The sequence below is a fragment of the Thermobia domestica genome, chromosome 1 (genome assembly GCF_964235325.1).
Source record: "Thermobia domestica chromosome 1, izTheDome1.hap1.1, whole genome shotgun sequence".
NCBI lineage: Eukaryota > Metazoa > Arthropoda > Insecta > Zygentoma > Lepismatidae > Thermobia > Thermobia domestica.
In genome coordinates this window covers 294,938,563-294,954,833 of record NC_137454.1, presented here as the reverse complement: position 1 = coordinate 294,954,833, position 16,271 = coordinate 294,938,563, and the positions used below count along the sequence as shown (strand labels likewise).

General features: G+C 36.4%; 1 protein-coding gene across 2 annotated transcripts in view; it reads right to left on the bottom strand.

The window, feature by feature from the left end:
* Positions 1-16,271, bottom strand: part of Ask1 (apoptotic signal-regulating kinase 1) — a 141,014-nt gene that overhangs the window by 89,414 nt on the left and 35,329 nt on the right. For both annotated transcript variants that reach the window (XM_081726821.1, XM_081726819.1), the window contains exons 12-14: positions 12,256-12,439; positions 7,906-8,039; positions 173-300 (exon numbers count right to left, since the gene is read on the bottom strand). In XM_081726821.1, the coding sequence (XP_081582947.1) occupies positions 173-300; positions 7,906-8,039; positions 12,256-12,439 (446 nt within the window). The remainder of the gene's footprint in view (positions 1-172; positions 301-7,905; positions 8,040-12,255; positions 12,440-16,271) is intronic.

Sequence of the window (16,271 nt, the reverse complement as noted above, 5' to 3'; positions counted from 1 at the left end):
CACTTTCGGTAGAGAAAATCTTATTAACACTCTCATATGAATATTTTCATCCTTTTCTCATGATAAAAGCGATACGTATTAAAATAAGGTATGATAGAGATAAAATCTATGTTAGTATAGTTTAAATGTTCCTTATATTAAAATTATTAGAAACTATACATAAACTTCATACCTCCAGGAACTTGTTCCATAAAAATTTTAAAGTATCCATCTTCAGACACTGACCCCAAATACTGAACTATATTCCTATGTCTCAACTGAGAGTGTAATTTGATTTCTTCGTGTAGAGGTTGTACATCCCTACCAATTAAACAAGAGTAGAATATTGAAATATGTGAACAATATAAGACAAAAAATGCACTCATTATTCTGTATAACGAATTTAAAACTTTAACAGAAAAACCTGCATTCTAGATTCATGATGAATTTGGTGTTAAAACACCTTGGAACCGAACTCAGCGGAACAATACCTTTGTGCTACAGCTATCCACTGTAGTTTTCGTTTGGATTAGACAGTATTTTTTGCGAAGTATAATATAATCTTTAATTTTGCAACTTACATTACTCCTGAACTTGCCATCGAAGATGAGCGTTGACAAAATACTTTTGAACATAATTTCTACTGAACATATTTTCTTACGTTTGTATCTGCATTATGCTTTTCTAATTCGTATGCGGATTCTCAGACTTCATCCGCAGTATGTCATCCAGACATTATGTTTATTAACCTCTCCAGATAAGTGAAAAGTGGACTCGTCTGACAACAGAATGTGATAAAAATATTCGTAGTCCCGTTCAATCTTACGCGACATGTCTACAGTAAAAAAATTAAACCTTTATAGCTTGTCACGAGACTTCAGATGTTGCACCGTGGTCGAGTAAATTTAATCGTTTCTTTTGAGCAAACCGTGAACAAATTGCTAAAGAATTTTTGAGAACAGTTTCTGACTAATGGAAAAGTATATCACTGTCATTTCAATAATAAGGAAAAAAATCTAAGATGGCGACCAATACGACCGCTGTAATATCATTGTATTATGAGTGTTTTACAGAGCGCGTATCTCAAAAACTGTAACACATAACTAGAAGGTTGTGAGGACATATTTTGATCAAAATGAATGGCTGATCATTTTGCTTATGACAACGATCGTCAAAATCTCAGCCTTTTTCGAGATATTTACTTTTTTTTTTTTTTTTTTTTTTTTTTTGACAGCGAACAAGTTGCAACAGAACTCCAATCATATATTGGAGAAATAGCCCCTTTCATACAAATGTGGATTCAGGTTTAAAGTTTATGTAACGATCATTAGACGGTAAAGAAGTCAAGCTCAAGGCTCAAGGTAACAGAATAACGTAATACAGGGAAGCCTTAAAGTATATGTGAAAAGAAAAAATTCCTTAGTTTGGGGTTTGGCCATGTCCCCAATCCCTTCTCTCCCTCAGACGAGTTTCTGCTTACATGTAATCGAGTTTGCGTAAACAAATAAAATTAGGTTTAACGTTTAAGGTAAACAGAATGTTTTACGAATAAACGTTCAGTTTTTTGTCTCCTCCTTGAAATGCATCAAACAGCATGTACTGAAATATCACAAAAGATAAATGGTGAAATAAAATTGGAAGATAGGCAGTAATGAATAGTTTGCATTGCCATTAAATGAAGCAAACTGTCTCAAAATGAATCTCTTGAAATCATTGCATCTGCCTGTATACTATACCGTTATTAGGATAATTTCAATGAATGCATTTAGTGCAATCTTCGCTCTTGAGTATACTATGTATGAATCATGGTTAAAACGGCATTTATATAGCATTTTTTCCCTTCCATTTGAGAACATTTTAAGTGAATAGTCATGGAGGAATTGGACTACTGGTTTTGTTTGTTTGTTCGTTTGTTGTAATGCTAACTTTGGAGTTGAGCTGAGTTGATTTTGAGTTTAACGTCCCGTTCAGCAGTGAGGCTATATGAGACGTGGACCTACTGATTAACGTGGAATCCGAACCACATGAGCTCCCGTCGGGAATCGAAACCGAGTCTTCCAAGCCAAAGACGCGTACGCTAACCGCTTAGCCACGAATGAGCTCAATGCTAACTTTGATAATAGTGATGATACATAGACTTTAATTGAGCGAATAATTCAAGGAATACACCGTGTTTGCACAGAATGAAAAATTAGAGCCTCCCGTATAACAGTTGAGCAAAAAGTGAGCAAATCATTTCGCTAGCGTTTTGTAAATTTGAAATTTCCTTTTAAGATCCCGTTGCAGGAAGAGGTGCCATCATCCTCTCACGTGTTACGATCGCAAGAACCTACGTCTGACTTCCAAAGAGATTGTTTTTTATGTGGAACTTCGATTGCTACATATTTACTCATCAAAGAAAGAATTCACAGTCCGGACTTTCTCTTTTGATAAAGAAGTTTTGGCCAAACATAATGAAAAAACAAAAAGAATAGGCAGAAACTGTAAAAAGCCGAATTTAGATAGTGAAAGATCTACACGCAGCTGACGCATGCTATCACCAGTTGTAGTGTAAACTTTCACATTGGAAAAAGAATTCCTTATAAATTTTCAAAGAAGGATGCAGCTAGACACCTTTGAACGTCCTGAAGATAAACGATGGTATGAAACATTCCTGCAAATCATTCAATACTAAGCAAAAAAATGACAGTGACTAAATAACAATTCTCACCCACCAGCAAGGAATTCTAACAAGAGTATTTACCTACCAACGTGGACCTACCTAGATACATAGGAGCTCAAAACGAGATTGCTAGATCAAAGGTGAGGTACTAATTAGTAACGTCAATTGCAGTGTTAGTTTATGTTGAAGATCCTGAGGAAGAAAAGCGGATGTATGTACCTACAGCAGTAGAGGTACGGATGCCAGCAGCGTCAGACAAGAGGGCGCAATTGCTCCGCCCTGGATTTTCGAAAGGTTTTCGATTCTTCAAAATACAGGGGATGGACAAAAATATGGAAACAGCTGAAAAATTGCACATCACCTTTATTAATAGCGAGTAGGACCACATCTGGCACTAAGAACGGCCTGCAGCCGACGGTGAATGGAGAAACACAGGTCGTATATGGTTGTCAAAGGGATGTTGTACCATTCTTCCGCCAAAGCAGCTGCAAATTGTTGTAGAGACAACGGTGGTGGCTTGCGAGCTCGCCCTTTCGTCTCCAGAACTGATCAGAAGGACTCAATGATACTGAGATCTGGCGATTGTGGAGGCCATGGCAGATGTGACACTTCATCTTCGTGCTCATCAAACCAGTCCTGGATGATGTGAGTGAGCTGTATGAATAGGGGCTCGGTCATCCTAAAACACGGCATTGCCATCTGGGAAAAAAGTTTGCATCATGGGATGCAGCTGGTCATTAAAAATGGTTACGTAGTACTTGGCAGTGACATGTCCATGCAGGGTGATGATGGGTCTGGCTGAATAGCAGGATATGGCTGCCCAAATCACCACTGAACTACCGCCATGCTTCCCTCTTGGTAACAGACAGTCTGTATCGTACGCTTATGATTGGCGTTCTCCACACATAAACTCGGCCAGCAGTTGGAAACAATGTAATGGAAGACTCATCCGACCAGATGATAGTCTTCCACTGTTCCATTGTCCATTTTTTTTATGGGCGTTGCACCACTTTCTCCGTATAGCAGCATGGTTAACAATCATGAGTGGCTTGAAAATTGAAGATCTGTCATAAATACCCTGCTTGTGGAGTTCTCTTCTGACTGTTTCGACGCTGGAGTTCTCTTCTGACTGTTTCGACGCTAACAGAGTTTGTAAGCACTATATTTAGCTCAGCTGTGACTTTTGGCGCTGTGGTGATCTGCTTTTTCACAATCCTACCCAATGTGCATCTGTCTCTGTCATGCAACACACTTGTATTGTATTTAGGCTGGTGCTTTGTTGATGCGGTTTTTCCGAAACACTCGTAGTTATGATCTTAGAAACTTCTCTCTTGATAAACCAAACATTTCCACTACTTTCGTCACGGAAGCTCCCACCATACCCGCACTCACAATTTGCCCTCTTTGCAACTTTGTCAGCTCAAACATGATTCACGATAACCTGCACGGACCGGTCGCTGAACTGTTCGATTGGCCAGGTTGTATACCTCGTAGGATATACCAGTGACTACAGTGATATCAACTATTCGGACACAAATCGTGTTTGAAATGGCTACCTCTTTTATATCAGGTGTTTCCACATTTTTGTACATCGCCTGTAATATAAGTAACAGGCAACATCTTCACACTGAACAAAGCGATTTTTAAACCAAGTAATATTAACTATTTTGGATCCTCTTCTTTCCGATTAAAAGCTACTGCAAATGCTGCCCTACTGAGGCAACAACAAATGCAGCTCATCAGTAAGTTACTATAACCCCAAAGACTGATTCAGTGAATGCGGAAGATGAAAAGGAGAATGTAGATAAAAACAACCTTAGAGTTTCCCTTCAAATACACATGAACGCTAATCTACATGTTCCTTTTGTTCTTTTGAGTCGTTAAACAGTCACAAGTTTGATAATCTCGTATGGTGCTTTCCGATACACAGAACAAAATATACATAGTAATTCACTTGTTTGAATTTAAGAAATTCTACTCAAAAGAGATGACATTTTACTACTATCATATACTCCTTTTGAATAATACGACACAGTCACGAATTTGTTTCATGAACACAATATTCCAAAAATTTATTTCATTTGCGAAAATTTTGGAAGTTATATCTGCTGCGGTCGAGGGAGAAAAGGGTACAAACTTTATTTTATTATTTGTTTCTCTTGCAAACATGGAATCTGTTTATGAAACACCTTTTTTATAGAATATGAACATTTCATTGACTTGTATGAATTATGTAGTGGGGAAAATGAGCGAATTCGATATGACGGACGCAATAAGAGAGGGAGGTATTTTCTGAGCTGCTGCACGTACAGCAACGGAATCTAGTAATTAGGGTTTTGATACACAAAACTAATTCTTTCAATACGGCAGAAGCAGGACAATGAGGAGGCTATTTTCGAACCACTGCATTACCAGAAGACTGGGTGAAAGGGAGTTCCGGAATTATACTGAATTTAACTTATGTTGATTAATTTTCCGCATTTAATAATCTGTTAGTGGGAGAAAAACGGATGCTCAAAATCTCGTGTGAATACTGATTTTCAATCATCCGCTGTACAATTATAAAGTGTCACGTAACTTGCCCGGTAGTCAAGCAAAGGGATCCAAAATGATTTCCTCAGCTAGGTATTTGTTTCAAGTTACCGCGAACATACTACGTAGCTTACAGGGAATTCCGCACTTATAGTGAAGCCAACTTATATAGTCACAGCTACAGGCTTCTGAAGCAAATGGCGAAGCGATTGTGAGGCAGATATATAATTTAATATATATACAAACAATTTTTTAAACGAGTTTTATCGTCGCAGCTATATTTTCGTAATTCAGATTTTTCAATAATAAAATTTAGGCAACAATAAATTCCACGAAAAATATACTACAAAGCTTTAATTGCTAGGATGTATTTCCCTGTCATGATATAAAATCTTAATTGAGATGAAAGAAACTGAAACTAAAGGAGAAAATACTTAACGATGGCATCAAGTAAATAAATTATGAGAAACTACATATAGAATTCGAACAGAAACGAAGCAGCAGGAAAACCACTTATGTCTTCAGAAACTTCTTGGGAATGAATCCAAGGGAAGATTTCATAATCAAATTATCAAGATAATTAACATCCAGTATGGAGCACAGTTTTTTTTTCCCCCTTGAAATTTAACCAATCAGTGCACATCTACGAAAAACAAGGATCATTTGCAACTACTAGGAATGAAGTGGAAACATCGATTCACCACTCGAAAATTGTGTTTACGTTTCAATATACGAGTATAAACTCGTGCTTAACAGTTGCGGGAAGAAGTTTTATTATTTGAAATATAATAGTGCCAACTGAGATTTTACTTTAATTCGTCTTTAGCATGTTACGTCGACAGAAATATTCCGTGGAAAGACCGGAAGGTGACTGATATCTTGGAATGAATTATAAGAATAATATTGTAGGAATCACGAAAGATGCGTTCAAAATACTTAGAAGGCACGTATAGTACTATAAGAGAAGAAAGAGCATGTAAGACCTTTTTTGTTTCTGACAACTTATAGAAGAGAGATTTAAAAAACACTATTCATGGGGTAACAATGTATAAAGGAATTGTAGTTTCTGGACGCTGTAGAAGCAATTCTCCAAAAAGAAATAATATAATATCGAGTACTATACCCAGCGAAGATATTAAAACTCGATTATATAGCGTTTCGACTGTTCTAAATTAAATACTATTTGCTAATTCACTCATGTTTTCTCTAAAATTTTCTACACAGTAAGCCATTAGTCTTTCTACTATTAAGTTTTTAACTTTGTGAGCGACCTAAACCAGCAGCGAAGGCGATTTTGACTTTGCTTTAAACATATATTTTTCCTTCTTTTACTTTCCTGTGTACATGTGTAGAATATTTTGAATGAGTTGTAATGAAAATCTTACAGCCTTAAGGTATTCAATTCATAAAACTACAGCACGCCTTCAAATTTAAACAAGTGGAAATTAAAATAATTTTCACTCGCGGCTGAGTATCTCCAAGGAAAATGAAAAGATGCAGCCATGCTAAATGTTACATTACTATACACAGAACATTATGTTGTATATAGCAGAAACATTGAGCGATAACAAAATGAGAAGTCGCATACACATTTCCCAACTAGTATATGACCAGTCTAAATGTATGCTGACAAAACTTATAATTCTCTCTAGCCTTTAAACACATTTACTGATAAGTACACTACATACATACATACGAGGCTTGCCCACAGATGTAAAGATACAACATCCATACGTGGATGCCAATCGCAGCGCTGCAGCGGCCAAATCGGTACTTACTTAAAAGACGCCTCGTATGTATGTATGTATGTAATGTGTATATGTATATATGTATATATGAATGTGTTTTTCTCCAGGTTTTCCAGGTCGGTGGGAACCCTATGAGTGGTATACAACAATTCGTTTTCTAGAAGTCATCAAGGAATTATGTAGAATCAACTCAAATCATTCCATTCTTCACCACAACAATATCACACTCCACAGCCGCCAGTTCCATTGTTGATTTTTTATTCAGTAAAAATGTGGAATTAATAACTGTTTTCGTACTTACCTAATTTATCACCTAATGACTTTTTTCTACACATGAAAAATAAGGTGCGTGGTGAGCGATTTTTGTCGTTCAAAGCACTGCTGACGCATTCTGAACAGCGGTTTCGAGCTAGCAGCTTCAACGTGCAAAAAATATTTTCAAAATTGGTTCGTCTCCAAGTGTGTAGTGACTTTAAAGACGAATACTTTGCACAACAATAAAACCATTTCCAGAACTTCACATATCTTTTTTTCACATTGGTTGGAGAAACTTTTCCAGCAGCCTTCGTAAAACAGCAATTTTCAAGTTTCCTCACATAAAAGTGCCCTTTACTTACGGGAATAAGCAATAAGGAATCGGTAATTTTACGGAAAGACAAACCTGTCCATTTCAGCGGAAAATTACAGTAAAAAGAACGTAACATGATTTATGGGTCACAATTGTAAATTTATACTTGCAAATAAAATATTTAAATGGCCAGAGAATAGTACAATCGAATTAAAGATGCTTTATAACTTTGATTTACTAAAGTAATTATTTACTTATAGGTTTTAAGTTCGAAAAATGCGACTCCATAACCTATTTTACACTGATCGGAATGAGTTTACTCGGAACTTAGATAGTCTTGTATATACTTCCACTTCGTTTTACTTGTTTTCCCGAGTTCGAAACTTGATAATGTAAAAAAGTAAACCTATACTTACCCTAAATTCTTTTCTGGTATTTCTTTGACTGCAATTCTAACTTGAGTATTCAAATCTCTGGCTGCATATACAATTCCATATGTTCCCTTGCCTAAAACTATCCGTTTTCCTTGGTCATCACATTCATATTCATACTAAAAGAAAAATATTTTCATGTGTGATTTATAAGAATTTCTGAATATACAATTGATTATAGGTAACACGCATTCAATAATACACAACTATTTAAAAGTCCAACATAAGCACAGAAATAAAATCCAATTTCTGCTGCAATGTATTTCTTTTCACTTTTTTTTAATTCTATCTACAGCATATAGAACTAATTTGTATAGTGATCACTGTCTCAACGCGTTTCGGTATGCGCTGAATGAAGTTACATATTTTCAGTATTGCAAACCCCGTATAATGAATAACATTCCACAAGTTCTATGTTCAAGTATAATACATGCAATATTTACGCGGCGCACCAAAGGAGATTAAGTATACACGTCTACTGTTACCGTAACATATAAGGAATAAACAGAATATATAGAGTGAAAGGAAAGTTTCACGAAAAAATGGTCTCCTCTTCATTGTTTATCGCGAGAAACAGGTTGAGAAACGCTGTTCCACACCATCCATCTCCGGGAGTAGTGGATTCAACTCAGGAATATAAATTCTATATAATGATTGTGTGTCCACAAATGATAATATGGAAGCATATCATTCTGCTGGAAATACCCGTAGTTTACAGTCTAAAATATCAAAACGTAAACGGTAGAGATGACTGAAAGTATCTTTCTATACTTCATACCAACAAGACTCCCCAAATGTCACAGAACGACGAAGTATTTTGATATCACAGAATGACAACTGAATACATACTGTATTCCTCTAATACTTCGACCGACATATGCCACGACGGTTCTCACGATATTGACACCAAATTCTTCATCGTCTGTCTGCGTGTAGTCGGAATCGGATTCATCACAACAAGCAACTTTACGTTTGTTCTCAATTGTCTAAAGTAAGTACGATTATCTCTATCGGCCATCACTAACGAACCTGATTATGTCTTTGATTGGCGAAAGCGACTCAACGTACAGAACTTTACAGATAGGGCTTTTAAGCACTAGCATTGGATTCAATGATTAACTGTTAAAAGTTTTACACAGATTCTGGTTCTGCACGGACCGGGACAGGCAATGAAAACAAATCATCTTGTAAGAATTTTTGACGAACAAAGGATGTCTGTTTTCTTCTTACATATTCTCGACACACTCTTATCACACTTGCAGATAGAACCTTCAATACATTTGTCACGTTTTGATCTGTCCATATTACGTTCGAACGAGTCGTATATGCTGTACAATGGATCAATTAATTGTCATAATATATCACGAAATAAGAGATTTCTAAATTAAACTTTTCTATTTAAAATGTGCCAATTCATTTGGTAATTCAATATACATAGTATTCAAATGTTTCAATAATGAAAATATTTCGTATTTGCATTGTTTACGTCGATTCCACGTTAAGTTACTACAATTTCTCCATCACTTGCAGATTTTAAAATAATATCCACTTAATTTTTGCAAGTATATATTTTATTCAAATCTCGTCCAAAAGTAACTGATTTAATTTCTAAAAAATGGGATGCATTTCTTATATTTCTGTGGCATCTTTTTCCTAGAACCTCTTAATTTTTTTGTGGATCGTGGGCTTTCGGAGCCGGAGCAAAAACTGCAGCACATATTCGACCTTGCCATCAACTTTAAGTGCTAACTCTTACGGAGACTTATTGTGGCATTATAACTACTAACAAAACATGGACTCACATACGTTAATCTCGACATCCAAAGTTAGTCTCATAAGTGGAGCAGACTAGAAGAAAAACTCAACTTGAATATTTCTGCTTAGATAACCTTACGGTATTTCCTGAGATTACAATGGGAAATCTTCATAGACCACCTACCAAATTAACCCCAAATAATGTAGAATAATATTCTAATTTTCTGTCCGATCCACTGCAACAACAGATCAAATACCGACTTGAAATGATCCATAAGAAACTGCAACAAGATAATGTATGACAACACCGCCGAATGAATGAAGTTTTAAAAAGAATTAAATTGGAAATAACTTGACAAAGGTTCCAGCAACTATGATTACTTTCCAGAACTGAAGGAACTGCAATGCGATCTTAAAATTTAAACGATATATAACGTGCTCTCGAGATGTGGACAACCGAGGAAGTTCTTTGAAGATAGCCTGAAAAATTCCTCACTGAAAGAAATTCATATAGTTAAATGGAAATTATACTAAAAACTATGCAGTAATATACGTCAACGAAAGTTCACGAAATTTAAAACTCATACAACTTTAAAAATATTTCTCGTAACATTCAGACAGTTAAACCATAGTATTGTTCGTAAATTTAGTTTCTAATTTGAAAATAATTTAAGATAGCCAACCACGAAATTTGTTCATACAGAAATTTCGTAGGTTAATGTTATGATTAGATGATTCCTGGATTTTTTACTCCCTTTGTCCCAGGACCATAGCACAGTATACGAAATACGGTTCATTATCCACAAAGCAGTAAGTAGCTTGTTATCACTGTTCAAATTTCTATTAACGTCCTTAATGTTGTTCATACAAGTACCAAATGTACATATTATTAACGATCCTACTGTTGAAGGAACAATGTAATTTGGTATCAACAATGGAATTACGTTGCTATGTAATATTTTATTGTATTTCTTAAATGTTTTCATTTCTATCAGGCATCTTGGATTATCAGAGAAGCAGTACTGTTGGCTCCTTCTTGGCCTACGAGGGAAGATCCAAAAGAAATCGGACTTTTGTCCTTAAAAAAATAATTTATTGTTTTTTTTTTCCGCAAAATTTTTTCAGTCTAATTCAAAGTACTCTCCATCCATTAAATACGATTCATTTCTCCAGTCTTCTTTCCCACTGTTTGAAGCACATCTGGAACTCTTCAACTTTTATATAGTCCAGTGCGCTCTACTAAGTTCTTTTACAGCCTCTATATCATCAAAACACTTTCCTTTTAGATTTTGTTTAATTCTTGGAGACTGTCATCACATTGGTCAGAAAGTTTGGATCACTTTCAATCTGATTTTCCAAGTCCTGGCTCAAATTCAGACGAATGGTTTTGATCCTGTGAGAGCAGGCGAGAAACAAATTTAGCGGCAACACGTCTCATTTGCAAAACCTCACGCTGGCATGCGCTCCTACTCACTCCTGTCTGTTTTGAAATATCATTGATCATGAAATATCAATGATATTGATCATCCTCATTGATTTTATGTTTTCGTCGTTTCGAAATGATAATGAACACCCAGAACGAGCATGATCTTCAACACTTAAAGCGTTCAAACCATATATATATATATATATATGGGGGTTCATAGTATCTTTCTTGAAAGCCTGTTGAAGCATTTGGTAAGTTTTCGTTTCCGACTTTCCAAGTAGAAAGCAAAATTTCAAACACACTCTTTGTTCCTTTGAATTTGCCATAACGATGTCGCAGGCGGTAAACGAGAACAGTTGAAAAAAACAATAATACGACCAAACGTTAACCTCCTACGCAGACACCGCTTAGACAACTGATTTGGGAAGGTCTCTACTGGACCCACCCACCTGGCGGGAGAACCCTCTACTAAGCCTAGGAACAGCGGCTTTCAATCCAGCTTCTTTTGGGTCTTCCCTCGTATTTTCAGACTATTATGTCAAGACATGAGCACTCTATCGGTAACTCAAGACGAATGTGAAAAATTTCTGCGTTTTTCTACATAAATTCCCTGCATATTGAGGACACTCACTTTGCACTAACTTGGATGTGACATAAATTAAAGGGGACCAACGCAATGGAATAAAACCAGGTATGAAGAAATCTTTAAGAAATAAAATTTGTTCTTTTAGTGTGTATTTTTGTCCTAACAGTCTATCACACATTATCATGAGCGCCTTAAATTTCCAAATGTTCAGTGTGAATAGAATTTACGCGCGCGCGCACACACGCACACACACACACACACACACACACACACACATATATATATATATATATATATATATATATATATATATACTACTACATTTTAGATTTACTAGTTTTAAGATTATACTTAATTATTTTTTAAAACTTTCAATAAGATGCAGTCCATAGACCTGCGTAACTTTTCTGCAATCGAGTCAAAAAGTAGCAAAAATATTACTAGAAAAAGAAAGACAGAAAAGGTCTTTATAGAATTAATATAGAAATTTTTTATTGATGCTTCGATATAAGTTAGATTTTCATAATTACATTAAAGTTAAGTTAAATAATTCAACAGACTTAAATACCTTTATCTGGTCAGTTGACATCTCTGTTTCTAGATCAGTGACCATTCCTTCCTGATCAGCTGTCATTTCTAGAACTAAATCAAAGAACACTTGGCGACATTCCACTGACGGAAAATACATCTGGAAATCATCCGAGTTTTGGTGTACATAAAGGAACAAACATCTTTCGTCTCGCCTGTACAAACTACAAGAAAAGAGAAGCAATGTTGTATTTACAAGAAGTGCATACAGTAAAATTCAGAAACAATGACAGAATGTAACATATGTTGCTAAAAAATTTAAAAATTCGATTTACCGGTGTAAACATTCTATCGAGCTTTTAAAGATTTCTGATGCACTGCAAATAATGAGATCCTACTAATGCCATAATTTATGGTATCTATATACGTACACGTCGTAAGTCTTGGAATATTCTGATACACAACATACCTGTATCTATTACAGTACAGTGAAAGCAAGTTAACATTAAAAGGATAGCACTTCATGTTGGACTGTATACAGCCACCTTCCTTCTAATTCCTCGATTCCCGTCGATACTACGTCTTGTCTTTAGAGGTTAAAAAAAAAAAGTGTCACTGCTCTTTACACCTTCCTCTAGTGGCTGAAGCATCATAATTTCAGAAAGTAAGCCATGGACCGAAATAGGTAGTAATTCGAAGAGGCAAGGTTAGGATACATGTCGGATGTGTTATCAGTTCGATGCCATCAAATTCCTTCACTTTGTAGTGTTTTTTCGAGTTGGGTGTGGTTTTACGTTATTTTGTTGCAGAAAGGCGCCTTCCGGTTCACCAAAGCAGGATATTTTTGATATAGTGCAGCATACATACGCTTCAACTATTTAGAATAAAGGTCAGCACTGATGGTATGACCATTAGGAACGAACTCGAAGTGAATTTCCTCTCGTAGTTTCTCCTCACACAGAGTATGACTTTATGCTCGAAAGGGCCCTGCTTGACGACCGGTTCTGGAGGTTGGTCCTTGCTCAACCGATGTTTTTTGCACATTCGGATTTCGAAGAAAGAAAAAAAAAAAAATTCGTCGTAACCCGTTTCAGGAAACGCACATCACGTGGACTTTGCAGCATTTATAAGCACATATTCACTCTCCTCTGGGCCTGAGCTGGGGTCAGCTCATGTGGCGCAATGCGGCAACTTCTGATGTTTTTGTGAAGTGACGCATTACAGTGAAATGGGACATGCTGAGCTGGTTTGGCAATATCGTGCACTGGTAGATTAATTTTCCTCAACAGGGTGTCGTATGACCTCAAAATTTGTTACCCTGGGGGTGGCCGGACCTTGGTTGATGTTCGACATTTCTACAACCTGCACGAAATTTCTGTGTTGTGGTTCACTGCACCTTCACCTTCCGTATAATAAATGTTTTGGGTTGCTGCCGTCGCGTTATGTCCTAGTTCAAACTCAAATAGTAACAGTTCGCGTATCAGACGTTGTTGAGCACTCATCGTTACTGCCACTAAAATCTGACTGAAGATACTGATAGAATGGTAGCCTCTGTGTTAAATAGTCCGCTTGCCACACTACCTCTTGGACCAGTTTGACCTTGTACTTACAGTCAATCACGGCATATTCATGCGCCTGCTATTTGGGTTGTAGAAATATTGCACGACTTATAGCTCTTCTTTATTTTTCTTTCTTTTTTCAGGTTTATACGATCCATTAACAGCAAAGACTAGTAAACACTACAAAGTGTAATTAAGTTAATTTTCTCAGTGCAGAAACTAGTCAATAATATCCTACATATCCGTATTTACTGTAGGCCATAAATATGTGTGTGTATTGGTTTCCACATCAACTTTCACGAAAGCAATCAAAACAGTGCTGACACGAAATAATATACACACAACACACGTACATACATAACATTGCTTTGTGGTAACTACAGATACAGATAGGTATCAAAACAATGGAAACATCTTAACAAAATACATATCTTATTAACATGGCATTGGATCACCTTTAACTTATAGTACAGCTTATATTTATCGCAAAATTGAAAACTCATGAACCGTGGATCATACTTTAACCAATACAACACTCAGCTGCGTCAGCAATGATACGATGAAATATGCGCCAAACTTGCTGCTCTAAAACTAGCCACCAATGTTCAGTAACATACTAGTCGAGAATTGAGTAGACATAGAAAGTGTTGAAGTTGATCCTGATGTTCCGACACTTGAATAGGTTTGGTTGTGTATTGGTGCACTGTTAGTTTAAAAGACTGCGTCACTGTTAGGAAATCTATACCAAATGATGGCACATGGTAACCTAAAACGTCCACATAATCAATGGTAAAAATTCGTCCTTTGATAACTACTGAAATTGCGGTCCAATATTCAACTTAACCACAGTTTCAAGTTTCTTGAAGAATTCCTAAACACATGCCTTGAATGTCCAAGAGTCACCACACAATTCCTGTTTCAACATGCACAGTTTGCCCTTACAAATACAAACTTCATGTTTGGAGAAAAAAAAAAAAAAAAAATCTTCAAATCATGAGTAGTGTCATGAGCAGTCGAATCCCAACTTATCCATGGGATACCTAAAACAACGAATATTCCGCTTATCAACACTTCAATATTTTCTTTGGCTTGGATTCATCATCTTTCTAACATGGTCCACGGGCAAACAGCACTGAAGCAATTCCTAGTCTCTAACCAATATGTGCTCAGTCAAATTCACCTTAAAGAATACGTCACGACTTAAAAAATAAACGTCTTGAAACTGACGTACACATCAAACTACTAGTAGTATACAATACTTCCAACTGCAACAGCTCCCTCACTTATCACATCAAATGTTTCTTACCCTATGTCTTGCCTATTCGAGAAACCCGCATCTATTCCAGCACATCCCTCAACAACTACATCAAGATCGACTCGTCTGCGCCTCCCAGCCAAGGATATTTTCTGAACCTTATCTGCAAACAATTCAGTAAAAAAAACACCTCCAAACTCCACTCTCACTTTCTTACTTGATACTATCTTAGCCTTCATAAGCTACAGAAACTAATGAATCTTATTATCCCATATTCACCATCTCACCTGAAATCAAAAAGGCTTCCCTGACCAGCCGACCTGTCCTAAAATCGTCTACCAAAGCCCCCAACCTCGACACTTCCATTACGAGAATTAGTTCCTTGAAACACTCACAGCTCTACCGAAAAATGCCAGAAAACCAGATGTAAAACCTAGTACCAGTTTGATTTTCCAAACACCCAATCACAAATATAATATACATTTTCTACCCTTCCGGTAGCTTCTGTTCCTTCAACGTGATTTACATCCTTAATTGCATCCACTGACTAGCATTCTACATACGCAAAAATCTAGCTCTTCCTTCGATGCGTAATTACCGACAATTTTGAAAGGCTCAAATTTCTTAGCTACTTGTCTTAAACCACAACCTTTCATAATAGTATATTTTACCACAGTTTCCGCGCAAGTATATTTAAATCCTCTATCCAGACTCTTCTATGCCCCTCAGAAAGAAATGGGAAGACATACCACTATCCTGTGGAGACACCTCTGGTCTCAACAGTTTGCAATAGCCTATCTCACTATACTACAATCTATTCGAATGTGCACCAAGCTGGATCCATTACAGCTTTTTTCTATTCATTAATTTTGTTTCGTTTTCTCCATATTTCTTCCTTCTTGTCCCCACTTGATGATGCTGTTTGCGAAAGTGTTCATTTTGAGTGCATACAATGATATTTACATTTTCTGATAAGTTTTCATTTTTCTCTCTCTTTTTGGGGATTCTTTCTTTTCCTCTATTCTTTTTCAATCAGTTATTTATATCTATATATATATATTTTGGAACAAATTTCGGGAGTTGATTCCCGACACCGAAAGCAGCAAAAAGTCCTCCCTTCCGTATAACCTGGCAAGTAATCCCTACGTTCGTTTGGGGAATCCCTCCCACATATTTTGCGGAGGTTTGAAACATATATTTTTCAATCGAGCAAGTATGACTTCGAGTGTCATGTTCTAAACC